Below are 19,062 nucleotides of genomic sequence, written 5' to 3'. Positions count from 1 at the left end.
AAAAATTAAATAAAACATAATAGAACACAATATTGTCTTCAAATAGTTTAAAAAAACATTTTTCTACATTTATAAAAAACTATATGTATGTTTCTGGTGCATGCACGCCTAGATAATCCACTAGGAGCATGTATCCACTACTATGTTTTTCATGTGTCTATGAAATTATGTATGCATTTATTCATTTATGTATGTATTTATTTATTTTTATTTTTAAAGGTTATTTAAGATAATATTAATTTTTTTAAAACATACAGTAAATATAGAGTGATTGGGACATAAGATAAAATAGGAAAGTAAATAGAATGAAGGGAAAAATTAATATGTAACAAATACATGTGATACTCATGAAGCTAGACTCCTCCTCTTTCCACCTTTTTTGGGTAGCCAGTGCTCTCAGAGGAAAGTGCAGCGACTCAGCTCTGATTCATCAGCTAACAGAAGGCTGTGCCAGCCAGCATCATGCTTCTTGAGATCAACTCCCGGAGCTTCTTATCAGCCCCACAGCTGGATTCTGTTGTAGAAGATGAAATCACTGTTTTACTGCATTATCTCAGTATCTGGACAGAAAGCCTCAGTTGCTCTATTTCTTGTCCTGTGGGCCGAACCGAATGTCCCAGTTATGGCTGAGCGGTGGGCGGCCGCCGCTGGCCCTGCGTGAGTCTGGTGGGCGGGCTGAAGTCGGACAGCTCTGTTTAGAGGGGGCGTGTCCTCTGCGTTCAGCATGAGCTTATTCGGATCGCTGTGTTTGAGGCTGCTGTACAGGATGATCTTCATCAGACTGCAGATTTCATCTCCTGACAGCCAGACTCCTCCACATCAGACTCACAGGCCGGTCAGGCTGGCTGAGCCTCTAATGAGCAACACTTTTCCCTTCACACATCATGAGCGGGTGGCCACACTGCCTCGGACAAAAAAAAACGCTGTTTCAATGATAAAGCAGTACATTTTAAAGCAGTCTTTCTGCCTATCTGCAGTGTCTTATTCCATTGGTTAGTTTTTCCTGTGCTGATATAGCTGCATTTTATTTTACCTTTTCATAAATCAGTTTTTAAATTTCATGGTAGGTGTCCACTAGCATTATAGTCTCAACACATGCTATTCATCATTTAATGGAGAGAGATGCTGTATTGCTATCTTGGCAACGAAAAACACAGGTGCGCCACTGTCTGATTTAAATCCTGACAACAGCCAGCAGTCAGACGTTCATTGTTATCTTTGCAATGTGGGCATAACGTGCATACACAAGGATTTATTGCACAAGGATATGCAGCAGCTTCTCGCGCACCTTCACAGCGTGAATGAGCTGCGCCATTGAAAAAGCAACCTGCCAAAGTCAGAGCACACCTGGCTCTTAAAGGGAATGATGAGAAAGTGACACAATTATTGGTTTATTGCACATACGGTGTTATTACTATATTGTGTGGTTGCATTAAACAGTTATTTCAGACACTCTGTACAAAATTATTAATTATTAATGTTATCTAATGTTATTGAAATTTGGAAATATAAATGGGTTGCTAATAAAATACAGAGTTATATATATATATATATGTATATATATATATATATATATATATATATATATATACATATATATATATACACTTACACTTAATACAGGCAATCCAGTGGAACAGTACTCTCTGGAGGAAAAAAGGAAAGGCCTATCAAATAAGTAGGCGTGTCTGGCTCCGCCTCTGGTCTCTGTGTCACTCTGTGCCACAGTTTTGTAAATCAGCAGACCCCGGTCCGATCCCTGTGTCAGACCCGCTGCTGGAGACAGAGCGGAGTGTATTGTATAACAGCAGAAAGGTACACTAAAATTAGCCGGTGAAGGATGACATCAGGCATTAGTGTTGATGTCCCCACAGGTTTTAGTTATGCAAGCTGTGCTGAAAATACCAGAAGAAACGAGGTCTGAGGCAGCAGACTCTTCAAACAGCATATGCCGTCTCTTTCTCAGGGTGTCTTTATTCTTTATATTTATTCCATATTTATTCCTCTGCAGTTCCTGGACGGCTGCTGTCTGATGTGCTGTTCTAAAAAAAAATAAAATGATTAATAAAGAATAAAGACGGTTTGGTGTTTTTAGTGAAGTGTTTTGTAAAAGCGTTAGAATAGGGTAAGAGGCCTAAAATCTGATGTGTTTCTGATGTGAATCTGATCTTATCTTCATATGCATCACCAATTTACAACTTAATATGTTAGCATATGGAATTTACACTGATATGCCAAAGAGCTGCAGTGATACAGCAGTGCTGCTATAGTTCTTAAACACATCAGTGTCACTGATGCTCTGAGAATAGCTTACCAACCAGACATATCCTGTGGGCACTGATAAATTACTAGACGATGACCCACACAAACTATTCAGCAACAGATTCCACCTGGAGCAAGGCGCGTTGTGATACTCATTGCTATCTTACACCCCACAAACAGTCTATTTTTTATACAAAATAAAATAAAATAACATTGCTGTTCCCATAAATAAGCTGCTCACGCTCCTTTACAGCGCAAACGAGGAGGTCAGTTTCCTCTGCTGAGAAGCGCAGAAGCGCTGCGCCTTTAAAATAGCAATCCGCCAAAAGTTAGAGCGCACCTAAAGCGCACTTAAAGGGAATGTCAAGTATCGTGCTGATTGGTTTATTTCACGTTATGCACAAAACACACCCATGTTTTTAATTAGGAGAATTAGTGCATGCCTTTTGTGTGTTTCGAGCCACGCAAGGCATACTTTTCCCGTCGTTACAATAGCAAAACCAAGCTGCACTGTGCACAGATAACAACTTTCCTATAGATAGCTAAAATAGGGGCCACTGTCTCTGACTTTACTTTATCTACAAGGTGTTTTAACTGTAGATAGGAGTGTCTAATAAAGTGAAGCACAGTGATTGGTTAAAAACTTGGTTTAAAAACTCCAGCAGCACTGCTGATTAGATGATTGCATAATTCATATTCATTTATTGGAAACTAACTGTGGTGGTATTTGATTAAAAATTGATTCTGCCATGCTGACAGCACGATTGTGTTTAAAGTGCAGATAATGCAGATTTTAAACAATTCAAACAAGTTTTAATCTTGACTGTTTCTCCTTTTTTTTTCTTTTTTTTTAGGGGAGCTTTTTCAGTGGTGCGACGTTGTGTCAAGCTGTGCACAGGCCAGGAATATGCTGCCAAAATAATCAACACCAAAAAGCTCTCAGCGAGAGGTAGGTAAAATGCGTTCTGGAACGGGGCGTCAGCCGTCTGCATGCCGTGCACTTAAAGCAGGGTGTGCTGGTGTGAGTGTGTGTATGGTGTGTGTGTGTGTGTGTGGATAATGTGTGGGTGTGTGTAGTGTGAAATATTGTGATGTGATTGTGATCTTTATGTAGTTTGTTGGTTGTTAGCAGGTTAAAATTGAACAGCATTATTATGGTGTGTGTTGGCAAGAAGGTGGCAATATGAGATACACAAACACAAAACAGGGGTTACAGTTCAATATATTGTGATGTATTGCAATACTGTAAGCTTAAAGAAGAACTCCTGTATGAAATTGTGTGACTTTTGGTGTAGTAAAACATGATTAAGTGTACTTATCTTTGTTGAATAGCCCACATCTGCTCTCCCGCAGCTTTCTGAGATCCAGTCATTTTTAGCAGTTTATCAAAACATGCTTTAGAATGGATGATATGGGGCATATTTTGCCCCTGCAGATAAATTGCTTTTTTACACCGTCATTCAGGCTCAAAATAGCTCTGTCACACCTCATTGATAGAATCCACAGAGCCCTGACCTTTAAAATGAGGCATTAATAACTTTAAAAGTGCACAAGAAGCTTATTAAAACCTAATCTCTGGGCGATTTATCTGTCTATACAGTAAAATCTACATTTTAGTTGTGTTTTATCAAGACGATATTTCTACAGCAAACTGATTCCCATGACTGGAAAAATATAAACATGGGGGCGGGAGGGTCAGTCAGCTGCCATAGCAGATTGAGCATTTGTGGAGAACATGTCTGTGAACTCTACATGCCTAGAGCATGGGACTCAGCTGACACACACACACACACACACACACACACACTCTGACACACATACAGCACATTTGCACACTTGTTTGTATTTCTATTCAGTGTCAGGATGTGGGGTCATACGTATGGCTCATATACATATGTAAGTAACTGTAATAATGTAATAATAATAATATTATATATTCAATATGTTAAATATGTGCAAAACATCAGATAAAAATGATTGATTAGACGCTCAACACGCAGTTGATCACATGTATCTGACATGTATTTGCTTTTTTTAATTTAAACCAATAGATTACCTCCATCTGTCAATACTGTCCCAATTTATGATTTTTTCTTTTTTTTTCGATATGGCCTTGATATTATAGAAATTATAGTTTCAATAGAAAAACAAACAAACAAACACACGCACACACACACACACACACGTACATGCATGCGTGCTCAGGGGCATAGTTCATCATTAGAAATTATGCATTTGTCACACTCCCATTTAGACACACACACCCTAGGCCGTATCACGGTCACAATACTGTGGTCTTGTCCTGTGGCAGAATCCTGCCGCTTGCCATCTGTGCTTTTTGTCTCTGTCATTTACAAAAAACAAAGCGATACTGTCAACTGGAAAACAGCGCCGTCGCCTCTCTGAACCCGACCCGCTCAGAACCGCACGAGCGTTTATAATGTGATGCACGGATGAGTTCTCCTCATTTAACCCAAAATAAGAGAAAAAAACATCAAATTCAGCGCAGCACTCTGAGTCTGAGCTACAGATGTGAGATGGTATAGATTAGAGCTAAACAGTATATCGTTATATCAATATTTAAAACTGTACAACGTATACCTGGTTCACACTACAGGTTATTTTTCCAACAATCACGAAAAGTCCCAATCATATTTCTCTTTTGTTCCCCTACCCCTTGTTTTCGAGTGTAACCCTTCCTCTTGAAACAGAGTTAAGACGCTGCCTCTATGATCCGGAGATTGCTGTTTGAATCCCGGTCATGCAGCTTGCCATCAGCTGCCGGTCAGGGTGGGTACAGTAGATGGGGCTCTTCTCTTTCCCCTCTTCACTCCTAGGGTGATGTGGATCAGCACAAGGCTGCGTCTGTGAGCTGATGTATCAGAACCGAGTCGCTGCGCTTTCCTCCGAGCGTTAGCGCTGCTGTGATGCTACTCAGCAATGCTGCTGCATTAGCAGCAGCTCAAAAAGAGGCGGAGTCGGACTTCACATGTGTCAGAGGAGGTGTGTGCTAGTCTTCACCCTCCTGGTGTTGGAGCATCTACTTGTTCAGTAGAAAAACTCACAGACAGTTCACCTGTTTCCATGGCTGGAATATACTGTTGCATGCAGCTGTGTTCTATACCTGGCAAACCTGAATGTGGAAATGGGACTGGGGGAATGAATAGAGATGGGGTGGGGAACAGATATTCAGAGAATAAATCCAACACAGATTTTTTTGTGATGGAACACACAGCTCCACACAGTTCAAATAAGAAAACACTGGCTTAAGCACTACTGTCTCTGCAGGTTTTCCGAGTATGTGATGATAGAGCATGATCATGTTATGAAAATATAATCCTGAATGCTCCTTTATTAAGCATTACTGTGCTTTAGAGAATCGATTATAATGCAGCATAAGATCTAGTCTATATGGATACTGTGCAGCATAATAAAGCGATCTTCTGTAGGAAGGGATTCTCTTGTTATGCAATCCACTGCGTTTGGGAATCTGGTAATCAGGGGCACCTGCAATGCAGCACATAAGTGGCCTGGATTTCCCCAAAGCGTCCAACTCACTGAAGACTTTGGCACTCTTAAATCTCCCGGACTCGCCGGAGCATCGAGCTGCGGTTATTACTGCGCCTTGCTGCCGAGATAAATACTAATAAACACAATCATTCAATCGGTGATGGCTTGTGACAGGACCGCTGCTGCTGCGGAACGCTGCTCTGAGGGAGGCAATGAAGGACATGGCCATGCTCGATCATTGGGCGTTTATCATCATCTTCAGTTCTGTCGTAGTATTTACTGAACATATCAGGATATTTGAGGTAATTTGTGTTGGTCTTTTAGTCTTAACGCTCCAGCAAATCGAAATATAATTAGTCTAGTTTTAAATTAGCTTAACCTGTTTTTTGGGGGGCAAGTAGGCCTGTCACGATAAGATTTTTTTGTGCACAATATATTGATGCAGAAATTATATTATTGCGATAAACAATATTTTTGTAATTTTAAGAAAATGCCACTGACATAATGAAACACAATAGCATAAAAAAGCAATCATACACTTTTTTAAAACAGCAAAAACTGAATTAACAATTTATTATAATTAGTTAGGGAATTATATATATACTTATAGTTATAATATATTTTTTCTTCACCTACTTTAGTCCACACTGTGTGTATGTTATGGAGTCACAGTTGTTGAAGCATGACTGGCTAAAAGACTGTTCACTGTTCTATATGTGAAAAAACATACAAATAAACAAAATAGACGAAAAATGTCATGAATATCAAAAATTATTGAGGTCATGTTATTTATTGTATGATAAATCGATGTTGCAATTATTGTGACAGGCCTAGAGGCAAGCAATAAACAAATACAGTGCATGAGTGAAGGATAACAGTCTAATATGCAGAAAGTTACTGACGTATTCCCTCTAAACTGTCAGCTTCAGTGTGAACTGGAATATTTGACCCTTTAGACCTGAATTATCTCCAGTGATGGAAAAAAAAATTAAGAATGCTGTTTTTTTGTCTGTAATGCACAGAAAAGAAGACTTCTACAGTAAAACCTATATAGCAAATAAATCCAGTTAACTCAAATATTTAATTGTTTTTTTTACATTCCATTGAAATTCTGTGTGTATTTTTGAATATTTTGTATTTCATATTGACCTTTTTATTTCATAAACCATCCCTAAACAGAATAAAAAAAGATTAAAACTGTTCTTAATCACATTAAATGAGTAAAAATTAGCTGTTGCTGTGCCTCAATGGCTCTGGTACAGTTACTGTGTTTCCAGTGTTTCTGCAGTGGATGGGGGGAAGCTAACTGTACTGTTTCATTGGTTTATAAACGTGTACATTGTAATGTTCGACAAAAAGCCATGCTAACACTATAACAATAGGGAAGTTTGATTTATATTAATGCTATTTTGGAGAAGCTCTTATCCAGAGCTCTTATACGACTTACAAGATTATTCCTTTTACAGAGTTGGGCCAATGTAGTTTTAGGAGTCTAGCCCAAGGACTCTTACTGGTGTAGAGCTGTAGTCTTTCCCTAATCTTTCACATGGTGTTATCCACTGCACCACATCCATCATGATGAGGACTGTAACCAGTGTGCTAATGCTGTGGTAGTGATGTTGGGAGACCAGTATCAGTGCAGGACGTGGTCTGTTGCTGATGTGCTAACACCATGTTCTCAATGTGATAAAAGTCACCAATGGATTCAACCAAATAGAAGAATTTTGTCCTTAAACATTTGGAAGTTTAGTGTAGGTTCTGTAAGGTAGAGGCCTGGTTAAACCACACAGCACTGATGTGGTTTAATCAGGGAATTAATGTTAGTATTGTCGCCTGGCGCACCCAAAAAATGAGCATCGCTTTTTTTCCATCAGGCTGGCTGTGGGTTCTGCACATGCTCAGAAGGTGTGGACAGTGTGAACGTTTCAAAACTGCCACTTGCTTTCACAGTTCCTTCCTTCAGCGGCGTGCTGACGTCAGCATTCTCACACACACCTCTAACAGCCCCGCTTACAGCCTGGCGAGATAAGTGGTGTTAAGACAGTGGTGAGATGGTATGATGGAGACAGTGGTGAGATGATAGAGGCATTGTTTAAACACACAAGAGCTTCAGATGCTTCTACTGTCTGACCCCATTCTGTACAAGTAAACTTTTAAATAAAAATCAATACTGTGTTTGAGAAACAGTACAATATTGCAACACATAATGTTGGATGAACTGAGCTTATTTCTGCAGGTTCTGCAGTGAAGCTCATCTTTTCATGTTTAATCACTTTAAACCACTTTCACAAAAGTGCTAAAGTAGCAGAAGCTAAGCTGTGAATTAAATACAGAGTATTTGAGTTAAGAGCAGTAAAGGCTGTGTTTCTGCTGGTAAATTCTGGCAGTGTCAGTCAGTAGGAGTGATTTCAGGAGTCGAGGCATTGCTCTTCCCCAGCTGTCCTCCTTTCCTCATGAGTCACGGGCGGCAGACAGCAGGCCCCCACAGTTGGGCGTTCTAGATCCGAGTCCAGGCCTCATCAGTCTCGCTGCGTCTCAACGGCTGTATATATATTTCCGCTTATATATCTAAAGGAAGATAAAGGTAACCAGGACTAATAAATGAATAAAATATGATATGGGACCTGATTTGGGTCAATTGTATTGAGCCACACATATAGAAGTAGTGTGTAACGCATGTGTAACAAAGAGCAACATTGTTTTATTGTTTTATGCAGATCCTCATTAACTGCTATCACAATAACAACCGAGAGCGCATACATAAACATCGCAAATATAAATCAAATATCATAGTTAAAAGCACAACAAAAAAGTTCTGGATAAAACCTATAGTTTCATACTATATATACACAAATTCACACACTATACATACACAAAATAATGATAGTAGGATTAAAAACACATTAAAGAAAATGACTGGTATGACTGATAATTACTTTTTTAGATCCTTATAGCCCCCATTCTGTCTGTAGGCAGATATTCATTAGTTTTATTAGTTGTTTAAACCTTGTTTTGCTAGATTTTAATGGCTCTGCTTATACCTGTTTTGGTTTTAGCTCTTGGTGGTTTAAAGTATTTTTGTTGAGTATCTCGTAGTATAAGTAACATCAGCCAGAAGTCTCAGCATGTGGAGTTGTAGAGGTTCCTAATGGAGTCCTGTGATAATCCATCAGATCCATGCAGCTCTAATATTCTCACAAAGTTCCTACAGATTTTAAGGATAGAGGTTTTTTTTTAAAGTGTTGGTAGAGCGTCCCATAGCATCTCAAACATTTCAGTCAGGGATGGATCTGATGATACTGATGTCCATGTCATAGCATCTGTGTCTTTAAGAGAAGAAAGCTCTTGAGATGAAGCAGCAGCAGCATGTGGACGAGTGTTGTCCTGTCTGGGTACCAACAGATTGCTGTTAATTGCTGGTGATTTCTGTATCTACTGTAACTGTAGATTTTTTCGTATGTATTTATTCATCATACATATTCACTCCAAACTATTGATTTCAAGTATAGAGAGATTAAACTCACTAAACTGCAGTGTGAAACCAAAACTAAACGGATTAGATGTGCAAAATACAATGTAACAAATACATCAACCTTGGTGCGAACTCTGCTTCCAACTTTTAGGTGTAAAATTGACTTTAATTCAATCATATAGAGTCGGAATAGCAGGTTCTTTAGTGGTTCAGACCACAGAAAACCCTGATTTTTTATCCAGAGTGTTCTGAGATTGCAGTTTAAAGTGCTGCAGGCTTGACAACATTCAGAACCGACAGAGGAACCATTCAGAACCATTAGCCCGTTGTTTTTGGGGTCTGTTTATGAGCGTATTGTCGGAACAGATTAGAACAGAGAGGACTTTTATATTTGTGGTTTTAATTATTGAAGCCGCCGGTCGGTACACAGTTCTTTGGGCTCACCAGCTTCCTGATTGAGCCAGTTTAGATTAACATCTCCCATGATTCCTCAGTCTGAAGCACCAGAGGAAGATACTGGGTCAATTACATTCAGAGCACCAGGGATAGTGCTCTAAAAATTCTTAACCACCGACTGAACCGTCAGCTTCCCTGAAGCTCCAGATTCCACAACCTAGATCTGTGCAGAGTACAGAGACACAGGCTCTAGAGCTATCTGAGTCTAGTGTCTTCAGTCTAGCTGTACATGATGTGCATTGTTAATTATTGACTGATTTTTACTATAGATATAGATTTTTTGGCATTTTTTGTTGGATTATGTTGCATTATGGGATATGTTAAGGTTAGGGTAGGGATGATCAGAAATGTTGTAATGGGTTAACTTTGAGCTATTTAAAATAATTTAAATCTAGACCCGATCCTTTGTTTTTACCACTGTGTTCTAGCAGTGCGCCCTCTAGTGTACTCTAGATCAGGGATGTCCTAATGTTAAATGAACATTCTTATTGGTTCTGTCTCTGAGTTTGGCGAGCCAATAAAAGCTTGGTTTGATGCCCATGTTTCCCCTCCCCTCACCTGAAATAAAAAAAAATCTTATTGGCTTTACCTCTCAGATTAACCAGCCAATAAGAACTTGGTTTGACTCACTGTTATTCCACAACTCTCAGAGAATGAAGATTCTGATTGGCTCTACCTCTTAGATTAACCAGCCAATAAGAACTTGATTTTATTCCCTGTTATCCCACAACTCTCAATGAAGATTCTGATTGGTTCTGTCACAATTAAATATATATGCAGTGAAATGAAATAGGAGTAATTAGGCTATTTTTAAAATGTAAGGAGTAGAAAGTTCAGCTAATTGTGTTAAAATGAAGTAAAAAGTAATCTAAAAAAGTAGAAGTGAAAATCAACATTTATACTTAAATAAGGTGACAAAGTATTTGTACTTCATTACTTTATTCCTCTGCATATCAGTGTAAAATGCAGATTTTTCAAGTGCAATATCATATTTTGTTCAATATAGTATAGACTGGATAGACGGTATAGACTGTGCATATAACTTTACATATATCCATATTTATTAGAAATAAAATAGACATTAATACACTGTATAAATACAGTATATGTGCAATCGATCTCAGATGGACACTGTGTTAAATTTGCAATGTAGACACATTGGATTTTAAATTGGATCAGCCGTGTAAATGCAAGGTAAGCATCTGCATTGCACCTAAAGTGGCCTTTCCAATAACGCCATATCGCTACTTCATCTTTACTGACCCCAGACCAGTTCTGCAGTCCAAACCTGTATATGAGCAGATCTTCGGCCTCAGCCAGGGCAAACTGATCAAAGAGCAGTGTGACTGGCAGCGGTGGCACACAGCAGGATCTGCCCGTGTCACTGGAGCCGCCGGGCACAACTTGACAGGAAGAAACATGTCGCACCAGAACAGGCAGAATAAAAAAAGCACCATAAGGGGCTTCTACAAGGCACGACTTATAAATTATGAATGATGACTCTCTATTTTGGGACCGCCCGAAAGATCTGTCCTGACGTGACCTCGGAGTTACACTCTTTTTTCAGAGGCCTGATAATGAAAAGACACTGCGGAGCTTATTGGGCCTTCTGGATTGATCTGTCCATTACGAATTTAGTCCATAATAAGTAGTACACTGGATTTACCAATTAATAAAAAACACCTTCTTGTTTCTCCACTCCCTTTTCATCCATCCTTTCAGCTCCACTGATCATAAAGGACACTTTGTATTCTGTACTATTGAGGTTTACCCATATTTATAATCTAACCAATCTGAGTTTCTTTGATTTTACCAAGCCATCAAACCAAACTGAACTGCTTGAATTTTTGCACCAGGAGTAAAGCAGCATAAAGTTATCCAAAAGCAGTGTGTAAGACTGGTGGAGGAGAACATGATGCCAAGATACATGAAAACTCTGATTAAAAACCTCCAGGGTTATTCCATTGTAATGTCTCACATTCCTTCCACCAATCAGCCTGTCCCCACGACTCCCTCTTCAGTGACAATTCAACGCTCCGCCTCTCCTGAGTACTGACACCTGGATCTCGTTCCCTCCTCGTTAGCTCCGCCTATATAAACCTCACTCCTGTTCAGCTCCCTGCGCAGCATTGCACCCTCCATGTGCCTTTGCTCTGCCAAAAATCTTGACAATTCTAGCTCTGTTAAGCCCTGTTGTGTTTTTGTCCAGTTTATAGTTTGGTAGTCTGTTTTCTTGTTACTGCTAGCTTCCTAGCTTTCTTTAGTTTGAGTGATATGTTTTGTTGAATCCCATTGACTGATTTGTGTTTCCTTGTGCCTTCAGAATTGTACTCTCCTGATTAAAACCCGCTAAAGTGTCTTCCAGTGTCATCTGTGCTCATTGTTCACAGAATGCTGCGCCGTAACCCAACAGACACTGCGGGAGGCGAGTCCATCTCACAGATGGATGCAGCCAGCATAGAATCTATTTTTCAAACCCAACAACAACAAATCGGCGAACTACAACAGCAACTTGCTCAGCAAACACAACAAACAAACCATCTTGCTTCGCTGGTCCAGACTCTAAATCAAAGGCTGGCTGCAAGTCAATCAACTGGGAATCTGGGAGAGGTGAGTCATCCCCCTGCTCCTTCCCATGATTCAAAGATCTCCAAACCTGAAAAATATGATGGGAAAACAAGTGAATGTCGAGGATTCTTGCTGCAATGTTCACTTTTTGTGACTCACAATGCGTCCAAGTTTCATTCAGATGCCTCAAAGATTGCATTCATTATCTCGTTGTTGACTGGGAGAGCAAGAGATTGGGCTACAGCAATCTGGGAAAGACAAGGAGAGGAGACACAGTCATATGAGAGGTTCACCACCACTTTCCGCAAGGTGTTCGACCATCCTCCCGAGGGCAGGGCATCAGGAGAGGAATTATTCAAACTACGTCAAGGTAACCAGTCTGCAGCTGATTATGCTCTAACTTTTCGCACACTGGCAGCTCATGCAGGATGGAATGACAGTGCCTTGATTCCAGCTTTTCGCCGTGGACTGCGCAATGAGCTTCAAACAGAGATTGCCTGTCGTGATGATGCCCTGACCCTGGATCAGCTTATTTCCCTATCCATCCGATTAGACCATCTCATGCTGGAACGTCGTCAAAAAACATCCCTACCCCCTAGACCCAAGGTAACCAATCGTGAACCAGAACCTATGGAGGTGGATCGTTCTAGCCTAACTCTAGAGGAGAGACGCCGGCGGATGCAGAATGGACTTTGTCTCTATTGTGGTGCAGCTGGCCACCTCCGCATGAACTGCCCTGTGAGACCACCACGTCAGAGTCAGTCGGTAAGCCATGAGAATTTCATTCCTGTCCTTGAATCGTTTTTAATTGAAGTACTAATCCAATGGGACAATCACTCTATACCTGTTACAGGACTGATTGACTCTGGTGCGGCAGGCAGTTTCATTGCTGAACACCTGGTCCATGCTTACAACATCCCTGTCTGCCCGTGTAAACCTCCTCTCCATGTGAAAGGCTTGGATGGCCGACCTTTGGGTACTGGGAGGGTATTGGAAAAGACACTGCCCTTAGTTTTGAAAACTGGACAGACTCACTCTGAAATAATCTCTCTGTATGTCATAGACTCACCTGGCCATTCTGTTGTTCTAGGACTTCCCTGGCTGCGATTACATGATCCAGTTGTTCGTTGGTCAAGAGGGGAAATTGTGGGCTGGTCACCCACTTGCTCAGGCCGATGTCTCCAGCTCACATGTGGCTCAACATCCATTGAAAGCCCATCCATCCAGGGAGTTGAAAGCGTGCCTAAGGAATACCAAGACCTGGCAGCAGTCTTCAGCAACAAAGGTGCCACACAACTTCCACCGCATCGTCCATGGGACTGTGCTATTGACTTGCTTCCAGGGGCTGTTCCTCCTAGGTCCCGTATTTATCCTTTGTCTGTAGCGGAGACAACAGCCATGAGTGAGTACATTCAGGAGGCCCTTAAGCAGGGGTTCATCAGGCCATCAGTGTCACCAGCATCTGCAGGGTTTTTCTTTGTCACCAAAAAAGATGGAGGGCTCCGACCATGCATCGATTACCGAGGTTTGAATCAAGTCACTGCAAAATTCCATTACCCCCTTCCGTTGGTACCAGCCGCACTGGAACAGGTGCGTGAAGCAAGCCTTTTCACAAAGCTGGACCTGAGGAGTGCATACAACCTCGTGCGTATCCGGGAAGGAGACGAGTGGAAGACTGCCTTCTCCACAGCAACAGGGCACTATGAATATCTCGTCATGCCATATGGTTTAGCAAATGCACCAGCAGTGTTCCAGTCCTTTGTCAATGAGGTGCTACGAGACATGCTTCACAAGTATGTAATCGTTTATATCGATGACATTCTAATTTATTCCTGCAATTTGGAGGAACACATAGGTCATGTGAGGTCTGTGTTAACTCGACTGTTCCAACACCATCTGTTTGTGAAGGCTGAAAAGTGCCAGTTCCACTTATCTTCTGTCTCCTTCCTAGGCTATGTGATTTCTGCAGGAGGTGTACGCATGGAGGATCAGAAGGTGCAAGCAGTGCTGGAATGGCCTCACCCCTTTCCAATGTTTCTTAGGGTACCAGCCACCCTTATTTCCCTGGACCCCTGCCTGTGAGAGTGTCCCAGCTGTGGAGGAGTGGTTTCGCCGGAGTGGAGAGGTCTGGGAGTCTGCTCATGTCCAACTTGAGAGGGCTATCAGGCGACAGAAGAACCAGGCTGATCGCCACCGCAGGGAGGCCCCGAACTACAGGCCGGGGGAGAGAGTCTGGCTATCCACCAAAAACATGAACCTGGGCCTTCAGTGTAAAAAACTGTCTCCTCGCTTCATTGGTCCTTTTAAGATCATTCGCAGAATCACTCCGGTAACGTACAAACTACAATTGCCTCCGCAATATCGGATGTCCCCATCTTTTCATGTCTCTCTCCTCAGGCCTGTCGTCCCGGGTCCTCTACAAGATGCTGTCCCCTGTGATTCACCACCTCCGGCTCTCACCTTAGATGGAGAACCTGCTTATGCCGTGAGGGCTCTCCTGGATTCCCGCAGGAGAAGGGGACAGCTCCAGTACTTGGTTGATTGGGAGGGTTATGGGCCAGAGGAGCGTTCTTGGGTCCCTGCCGAGGACGTCCTTGATCCTCTTCTCAAAGCAGACTTCCATCAACGTCGACCTGATCGCCCCAGGCCTAGAAGGCGTGGCCGTCCTCCCAGTCGGACTTGTGCTGCCTCTGGAGAGGCTTCTGGGAGGGGGGCTTCTGTAATGTCTCACATTCCTTCCACCAATCAGCCTGTCCCCACGACTCCCTCTTCAGTGACAATTCAACGCTCCGCCTCTCCTGAGTACTGACACCTGGATCTCGTTCCCTCCTCGTTAGCTCCGCCTATATAAACCTCACTCCTGTTCAGCTCCCTGCGCAGCATTGCACCCTCCATGTGCCTTTGCTCTGCCAAAAATCTTGACAATTCTAGCTCTGTTAAGCCCTGTTGTGTTTTTGTCCAGTTTATAGTTTGGTAGTCTGTTTTCTTGTTACTGCTAGCTTCCTAGCTTTCTTTAGTTTGAGTGATATGTTTTGTTGAATCCCATTGACTGATTTGTGTTTCCTTGTGCCTTCAGAATTGTACTCTCCTGATTAAAACCCGCTAAAGTGTCTTCCAGTGTCATCTGTGCTCATTGTTCACATCCATCAAATATTGATTTCTGATCTCTTAAAACTTTATGAATATGAACTTTTTTCTTTGCATTATTTGAGGTCTGAAAGCTCTGCATCTTTTTTTTTGTTATTTCAGCTATTTTCATTTTCTGCAAATAAATGCTTAAATGACAATATTTTTATTCCATAATAAGGAGTACACTGAATTTGCCAATTAATAAAAAACACCTTCTTGTTTCTTTTTCTTTCTTTCATTTCTGGCTTCCTGATAGATAACTGTCTTGCCGTCGAGAAACACAGGTGCGCTACTGACTGATTAAAACCCTGACAACAGTCAACAGTCAGCCGTGCAACCATGTCTGGATCACCGTGTGCACTGCACCTCACACAGAGGATTCAGGAATCAACTAAAATATCAATAAAATCAAATAAAATATACTTGCACAGTGCACAGTAACTACAAGTTATTGTTAGTTATATTTTTTTCAGATATTTATAAGGATTTATATTTGACAGATGCTCATTCTCACTGATTCTCTCTCACATCCTGCAGTTTTCGAAATAAAAAATAAAAAGAGAAAATCACTTTGACTGAACATAAATATATTTTATTTCACCTCGCTTTTATTTAACTAAAATTTGTTTTTTTTTTATATTTGGAAAACATCAAAGCACATTGTGCGTCAGTTCTGCAAAACTTAAAAAAATGTGAAATACACTGATCTATAAAGCTATATGTTAGCATTTGTTTGTTATTACCAGGTCACATTTATTAAAATATAAAATATATTAATAAAATAATTAAAGTCTCGCCCAGTGCTCTGAAATGATTACTGGCACACTGATTGTACCATCAGCTTAACACACACTAACACCTCATAACCACCACCATGCTAATCAGTGCTAATCACTGCAGTTCTGTGAATAACCACCCACCACCCAAATAATAATAATAATAATAATAATAATAATAATAATAATAATAATAATAATAATAATAATAACAATAACAATAATAATAATATCTGTATCTCTGTGGTGGTTTTCTATCCTATGGGATCCTGAGTATTGAAGGGTTAACAGGGTAGAATGAGGATAATAATAATAAAGTATACAGATAAAAGATACAGAACTACAGTTTATAATCATTATACAACTGCAAAGTGTCCTATATGGTGTATAGTCAGTGGTGTATAGTTACTGTAAATGAATGAATTAAGCCTGAATCCAGGTAGCAGAAAGCAGTGTTAATCTATACGTTTATTAAACTGTTATTAAGCATCTATTAGCACGCTAATACCGCACTCTCTGATCATCGTAACTCAGCACAGTCAAATCACGCTCACTGGATGCAGCCGAACGCACTGAACATATTGTAGCTTCAGAGAACAGAGGCGGCTGAGTAAAGCTCATCTTTATTCATGGTGGAGAGCGCTCAGTGATTTCCTCCCACTCTCTGTCAGTGGTTCTCTCGCTCAGCCGTTACACCGCAGCAACCACAGCAGCGTAGCAAACGCTCTCTTTACTGGTACTGCTGGTGTCTGCTGTGCACCAACACACTGCGCTGTAGTATCTCTGCACCACAGCCCACCACTGAACCTAGAGCAGTACACGGTGACGGAGTTTAATCAGCCAATCAATTAGCCTTATTTACTCTCTGAGTATATCAAGGTAATATTGAGGTTGACCCATATTTATAATCTAACCAATCTGAGTTTCTTTGATTTTACCAAATTTAAAAAAATTGCAAAAGTTATCCAAAAGCAGTGTGTAAGACTGGTGGAGGAGAACATGATGCCAAGATGCATGAAAACTGTGATTAAAAACCAGGGTTATTCCACCAAATATTGATTTCTGAACTCTTATAATGTCTTTGCATTATTTAAGGTTTAAAGGAAGCACTCTAAATGACAATATTTTTATTTGTAATTTGAAGAAATGTTGTCCGTAGAATAATATGGAATAAAACTACAATATTTAATTTACTCAAACATAAACCTATAAATAGCAAAATCAGAAAAACTAATTCAGAAACTGAAGTAATTTTTCCCAGAGCTGTATATAGGAGCAGAAAATAAAGCAAATGAGATGCATTATAATAGATCTTTCTGGGAGTCAAAATCTGATTTTAGAATATATTTTTTGTATGTTATGGCTGTATGTTTATTATAGCAACCATGACTGGCTAAAATATTGCTGACTTTTATTCTGTTGATTATATTTATTCTTATTCTTATGTAACAGGCTTTCCAATGATATACAACTTATTGCAAAGAAGCAACAAAGAAAGAATCTACCAAATACACAACATTTCCAAACTTTTTGTACTTTATTTATGAGCTCACTAGCCAGTGTTCAGTCTCACTCACAAGATAACAGCTCACAGCGTATACATGTGATGCGTAAACACTTGATCAATTTACATACAGCCGTCCTATTACTTATTATTTTTGGCATGTCCATGGAAATAAGCTTCAGGTATAAGCACTAATAACATTCTTTTTTTCTGTCTTTTCAGATCACCAGAAGCTTGAACGAGAAGCCCGTATTTGTCGTCTCCTCAAGCACCCCAACATTGGTGAGCGTTCAAATCACTAATCAATACTAACGCTTAGTCTGTTAGTTATCAGTTAAGGAGTTGAGTAGTAAATTGATATGGTGACAGGAGACCATTTTCACAGTTTGAAATACTTGAAACTGAAGGTCAGAAGTTTCTGTGAGTTGGGTTTAATGAAGCACCAATAATGTAGTGAAATGAAAAGGAAGATAATTAATTTTTTAATGCAGTCAAATTAAATGAAATAAAATGGAAATATTTCTTGAAGTAAAGTTTCTTTGTTACTGTTCTCCACTGTTTAGCTTAGATAATGATCTTAGGCAAAAATACTTAATAATAACTCTGAATTGCTTGTTAAAATAAATTAAACAGTTAATCACAGTAGTTTGTGTAAAAAAAAAAACATTTTAGGCAGAGGGAAATAATGGGATAGAGGAGAAAAGGAGGGGAAGTAGTTAGTTAGTTAGAGGTGTTAGGAGAGTAAGAGCTCTTTTGATACTAATAATGATGCAAATATCTCTATATATCCAGGATTAAAGTAAAATTAAATGATACTACACAGATGTAATCTGTCTCTAGTAGATAAGGGGAAATGAGAACAGTGTGAATTTTTCTTTTTGCTGTAGTACCAGTAGTACAATGAAGATAATATAGTTCACAAAATTGAAAAATGCTCTTGGGATCAAGAATCTCCTGAATCTGTCTGTAGAGCAGTTCTGTTACAGGATCCTGCCACTGAAACTGCTCCTATGGTCCATAAAGACCACAATATACACAATATAACCACACAACACAAACACAACAGACCACAGATATCACGATTATCAAGTATACTTAAGGTAATATCCATTTATTTTACGATAAGTTGATAATGTAATCATTGTGACAGCCCTATTTGTACACTTATTTTTGAGTGCATCATTGCACCTCTATCTGGAAGTGTGTTACATCACTGCTATTGTATATCAGATTCTCAGATTGGAGATTCTGAGCTAATCAGATCAGCTTGAATGCAGTGCAGTCTGACGGTACGTGACAGTATCACTCTGGTACTGAACACAGTAGTCTAATGGCACGTAGAGTTGAGAACAAGGCAGGAGCATCTGCAGTTTCAGCAGGAGAGA

The 19,062-nt window shown here is 40.1% G+C and overlaps 1 protein-coding gene across 37 annotated transcripts in view; it reads left to right on the top strand.

Moving 5' to 3' along the window:
* Nucleotides 1–19,062, top strand: part of LOC103033831 (calcium/calmodulin-dependent protein kinase type II subunit beta) — a 79,264-nt gene that overhangs the window by 973 nt on the left and 59,229 nt on the right. For all 37 annotated transcript variants that reach the window (XM_049468417.1, XM_049468421.1, XM_049468451.1 and 34 more), the window contains exons 2-3: nucleotides 3,117–3,211; nucleotides 17,900–17,959. In XM_049468417.1, coding sequence (XP_049324374.1) covers nucleotides 3,117–3,211; nucleotides 17,900–17,959 — 155 coding nt within the window. The remainder of the gene's footprint in view (nucleotides 1–3,116; nucleotides 3,212–17,899; nucleotides 17,960–19,062) is intronic.

Source organism: Astyanax mexicanus, chromosome 20, assembly GCF_023375975.1.
Source record: "Astyanax mexicanus isolate ESR-SI-001 chromosome 20, AstMex3_surface, whole genome shotgun sequence".
Classification (NCBI taxonomy): Eukaryota; Metazoa; Chordata; class Actinopteri; order Characiformes; family Acestrorhamphidae; genus Astyanax; species Astyanax mexicanus.
This window is presented reverse-complemented; position numbering and strand designations above follow the sequence as displayed.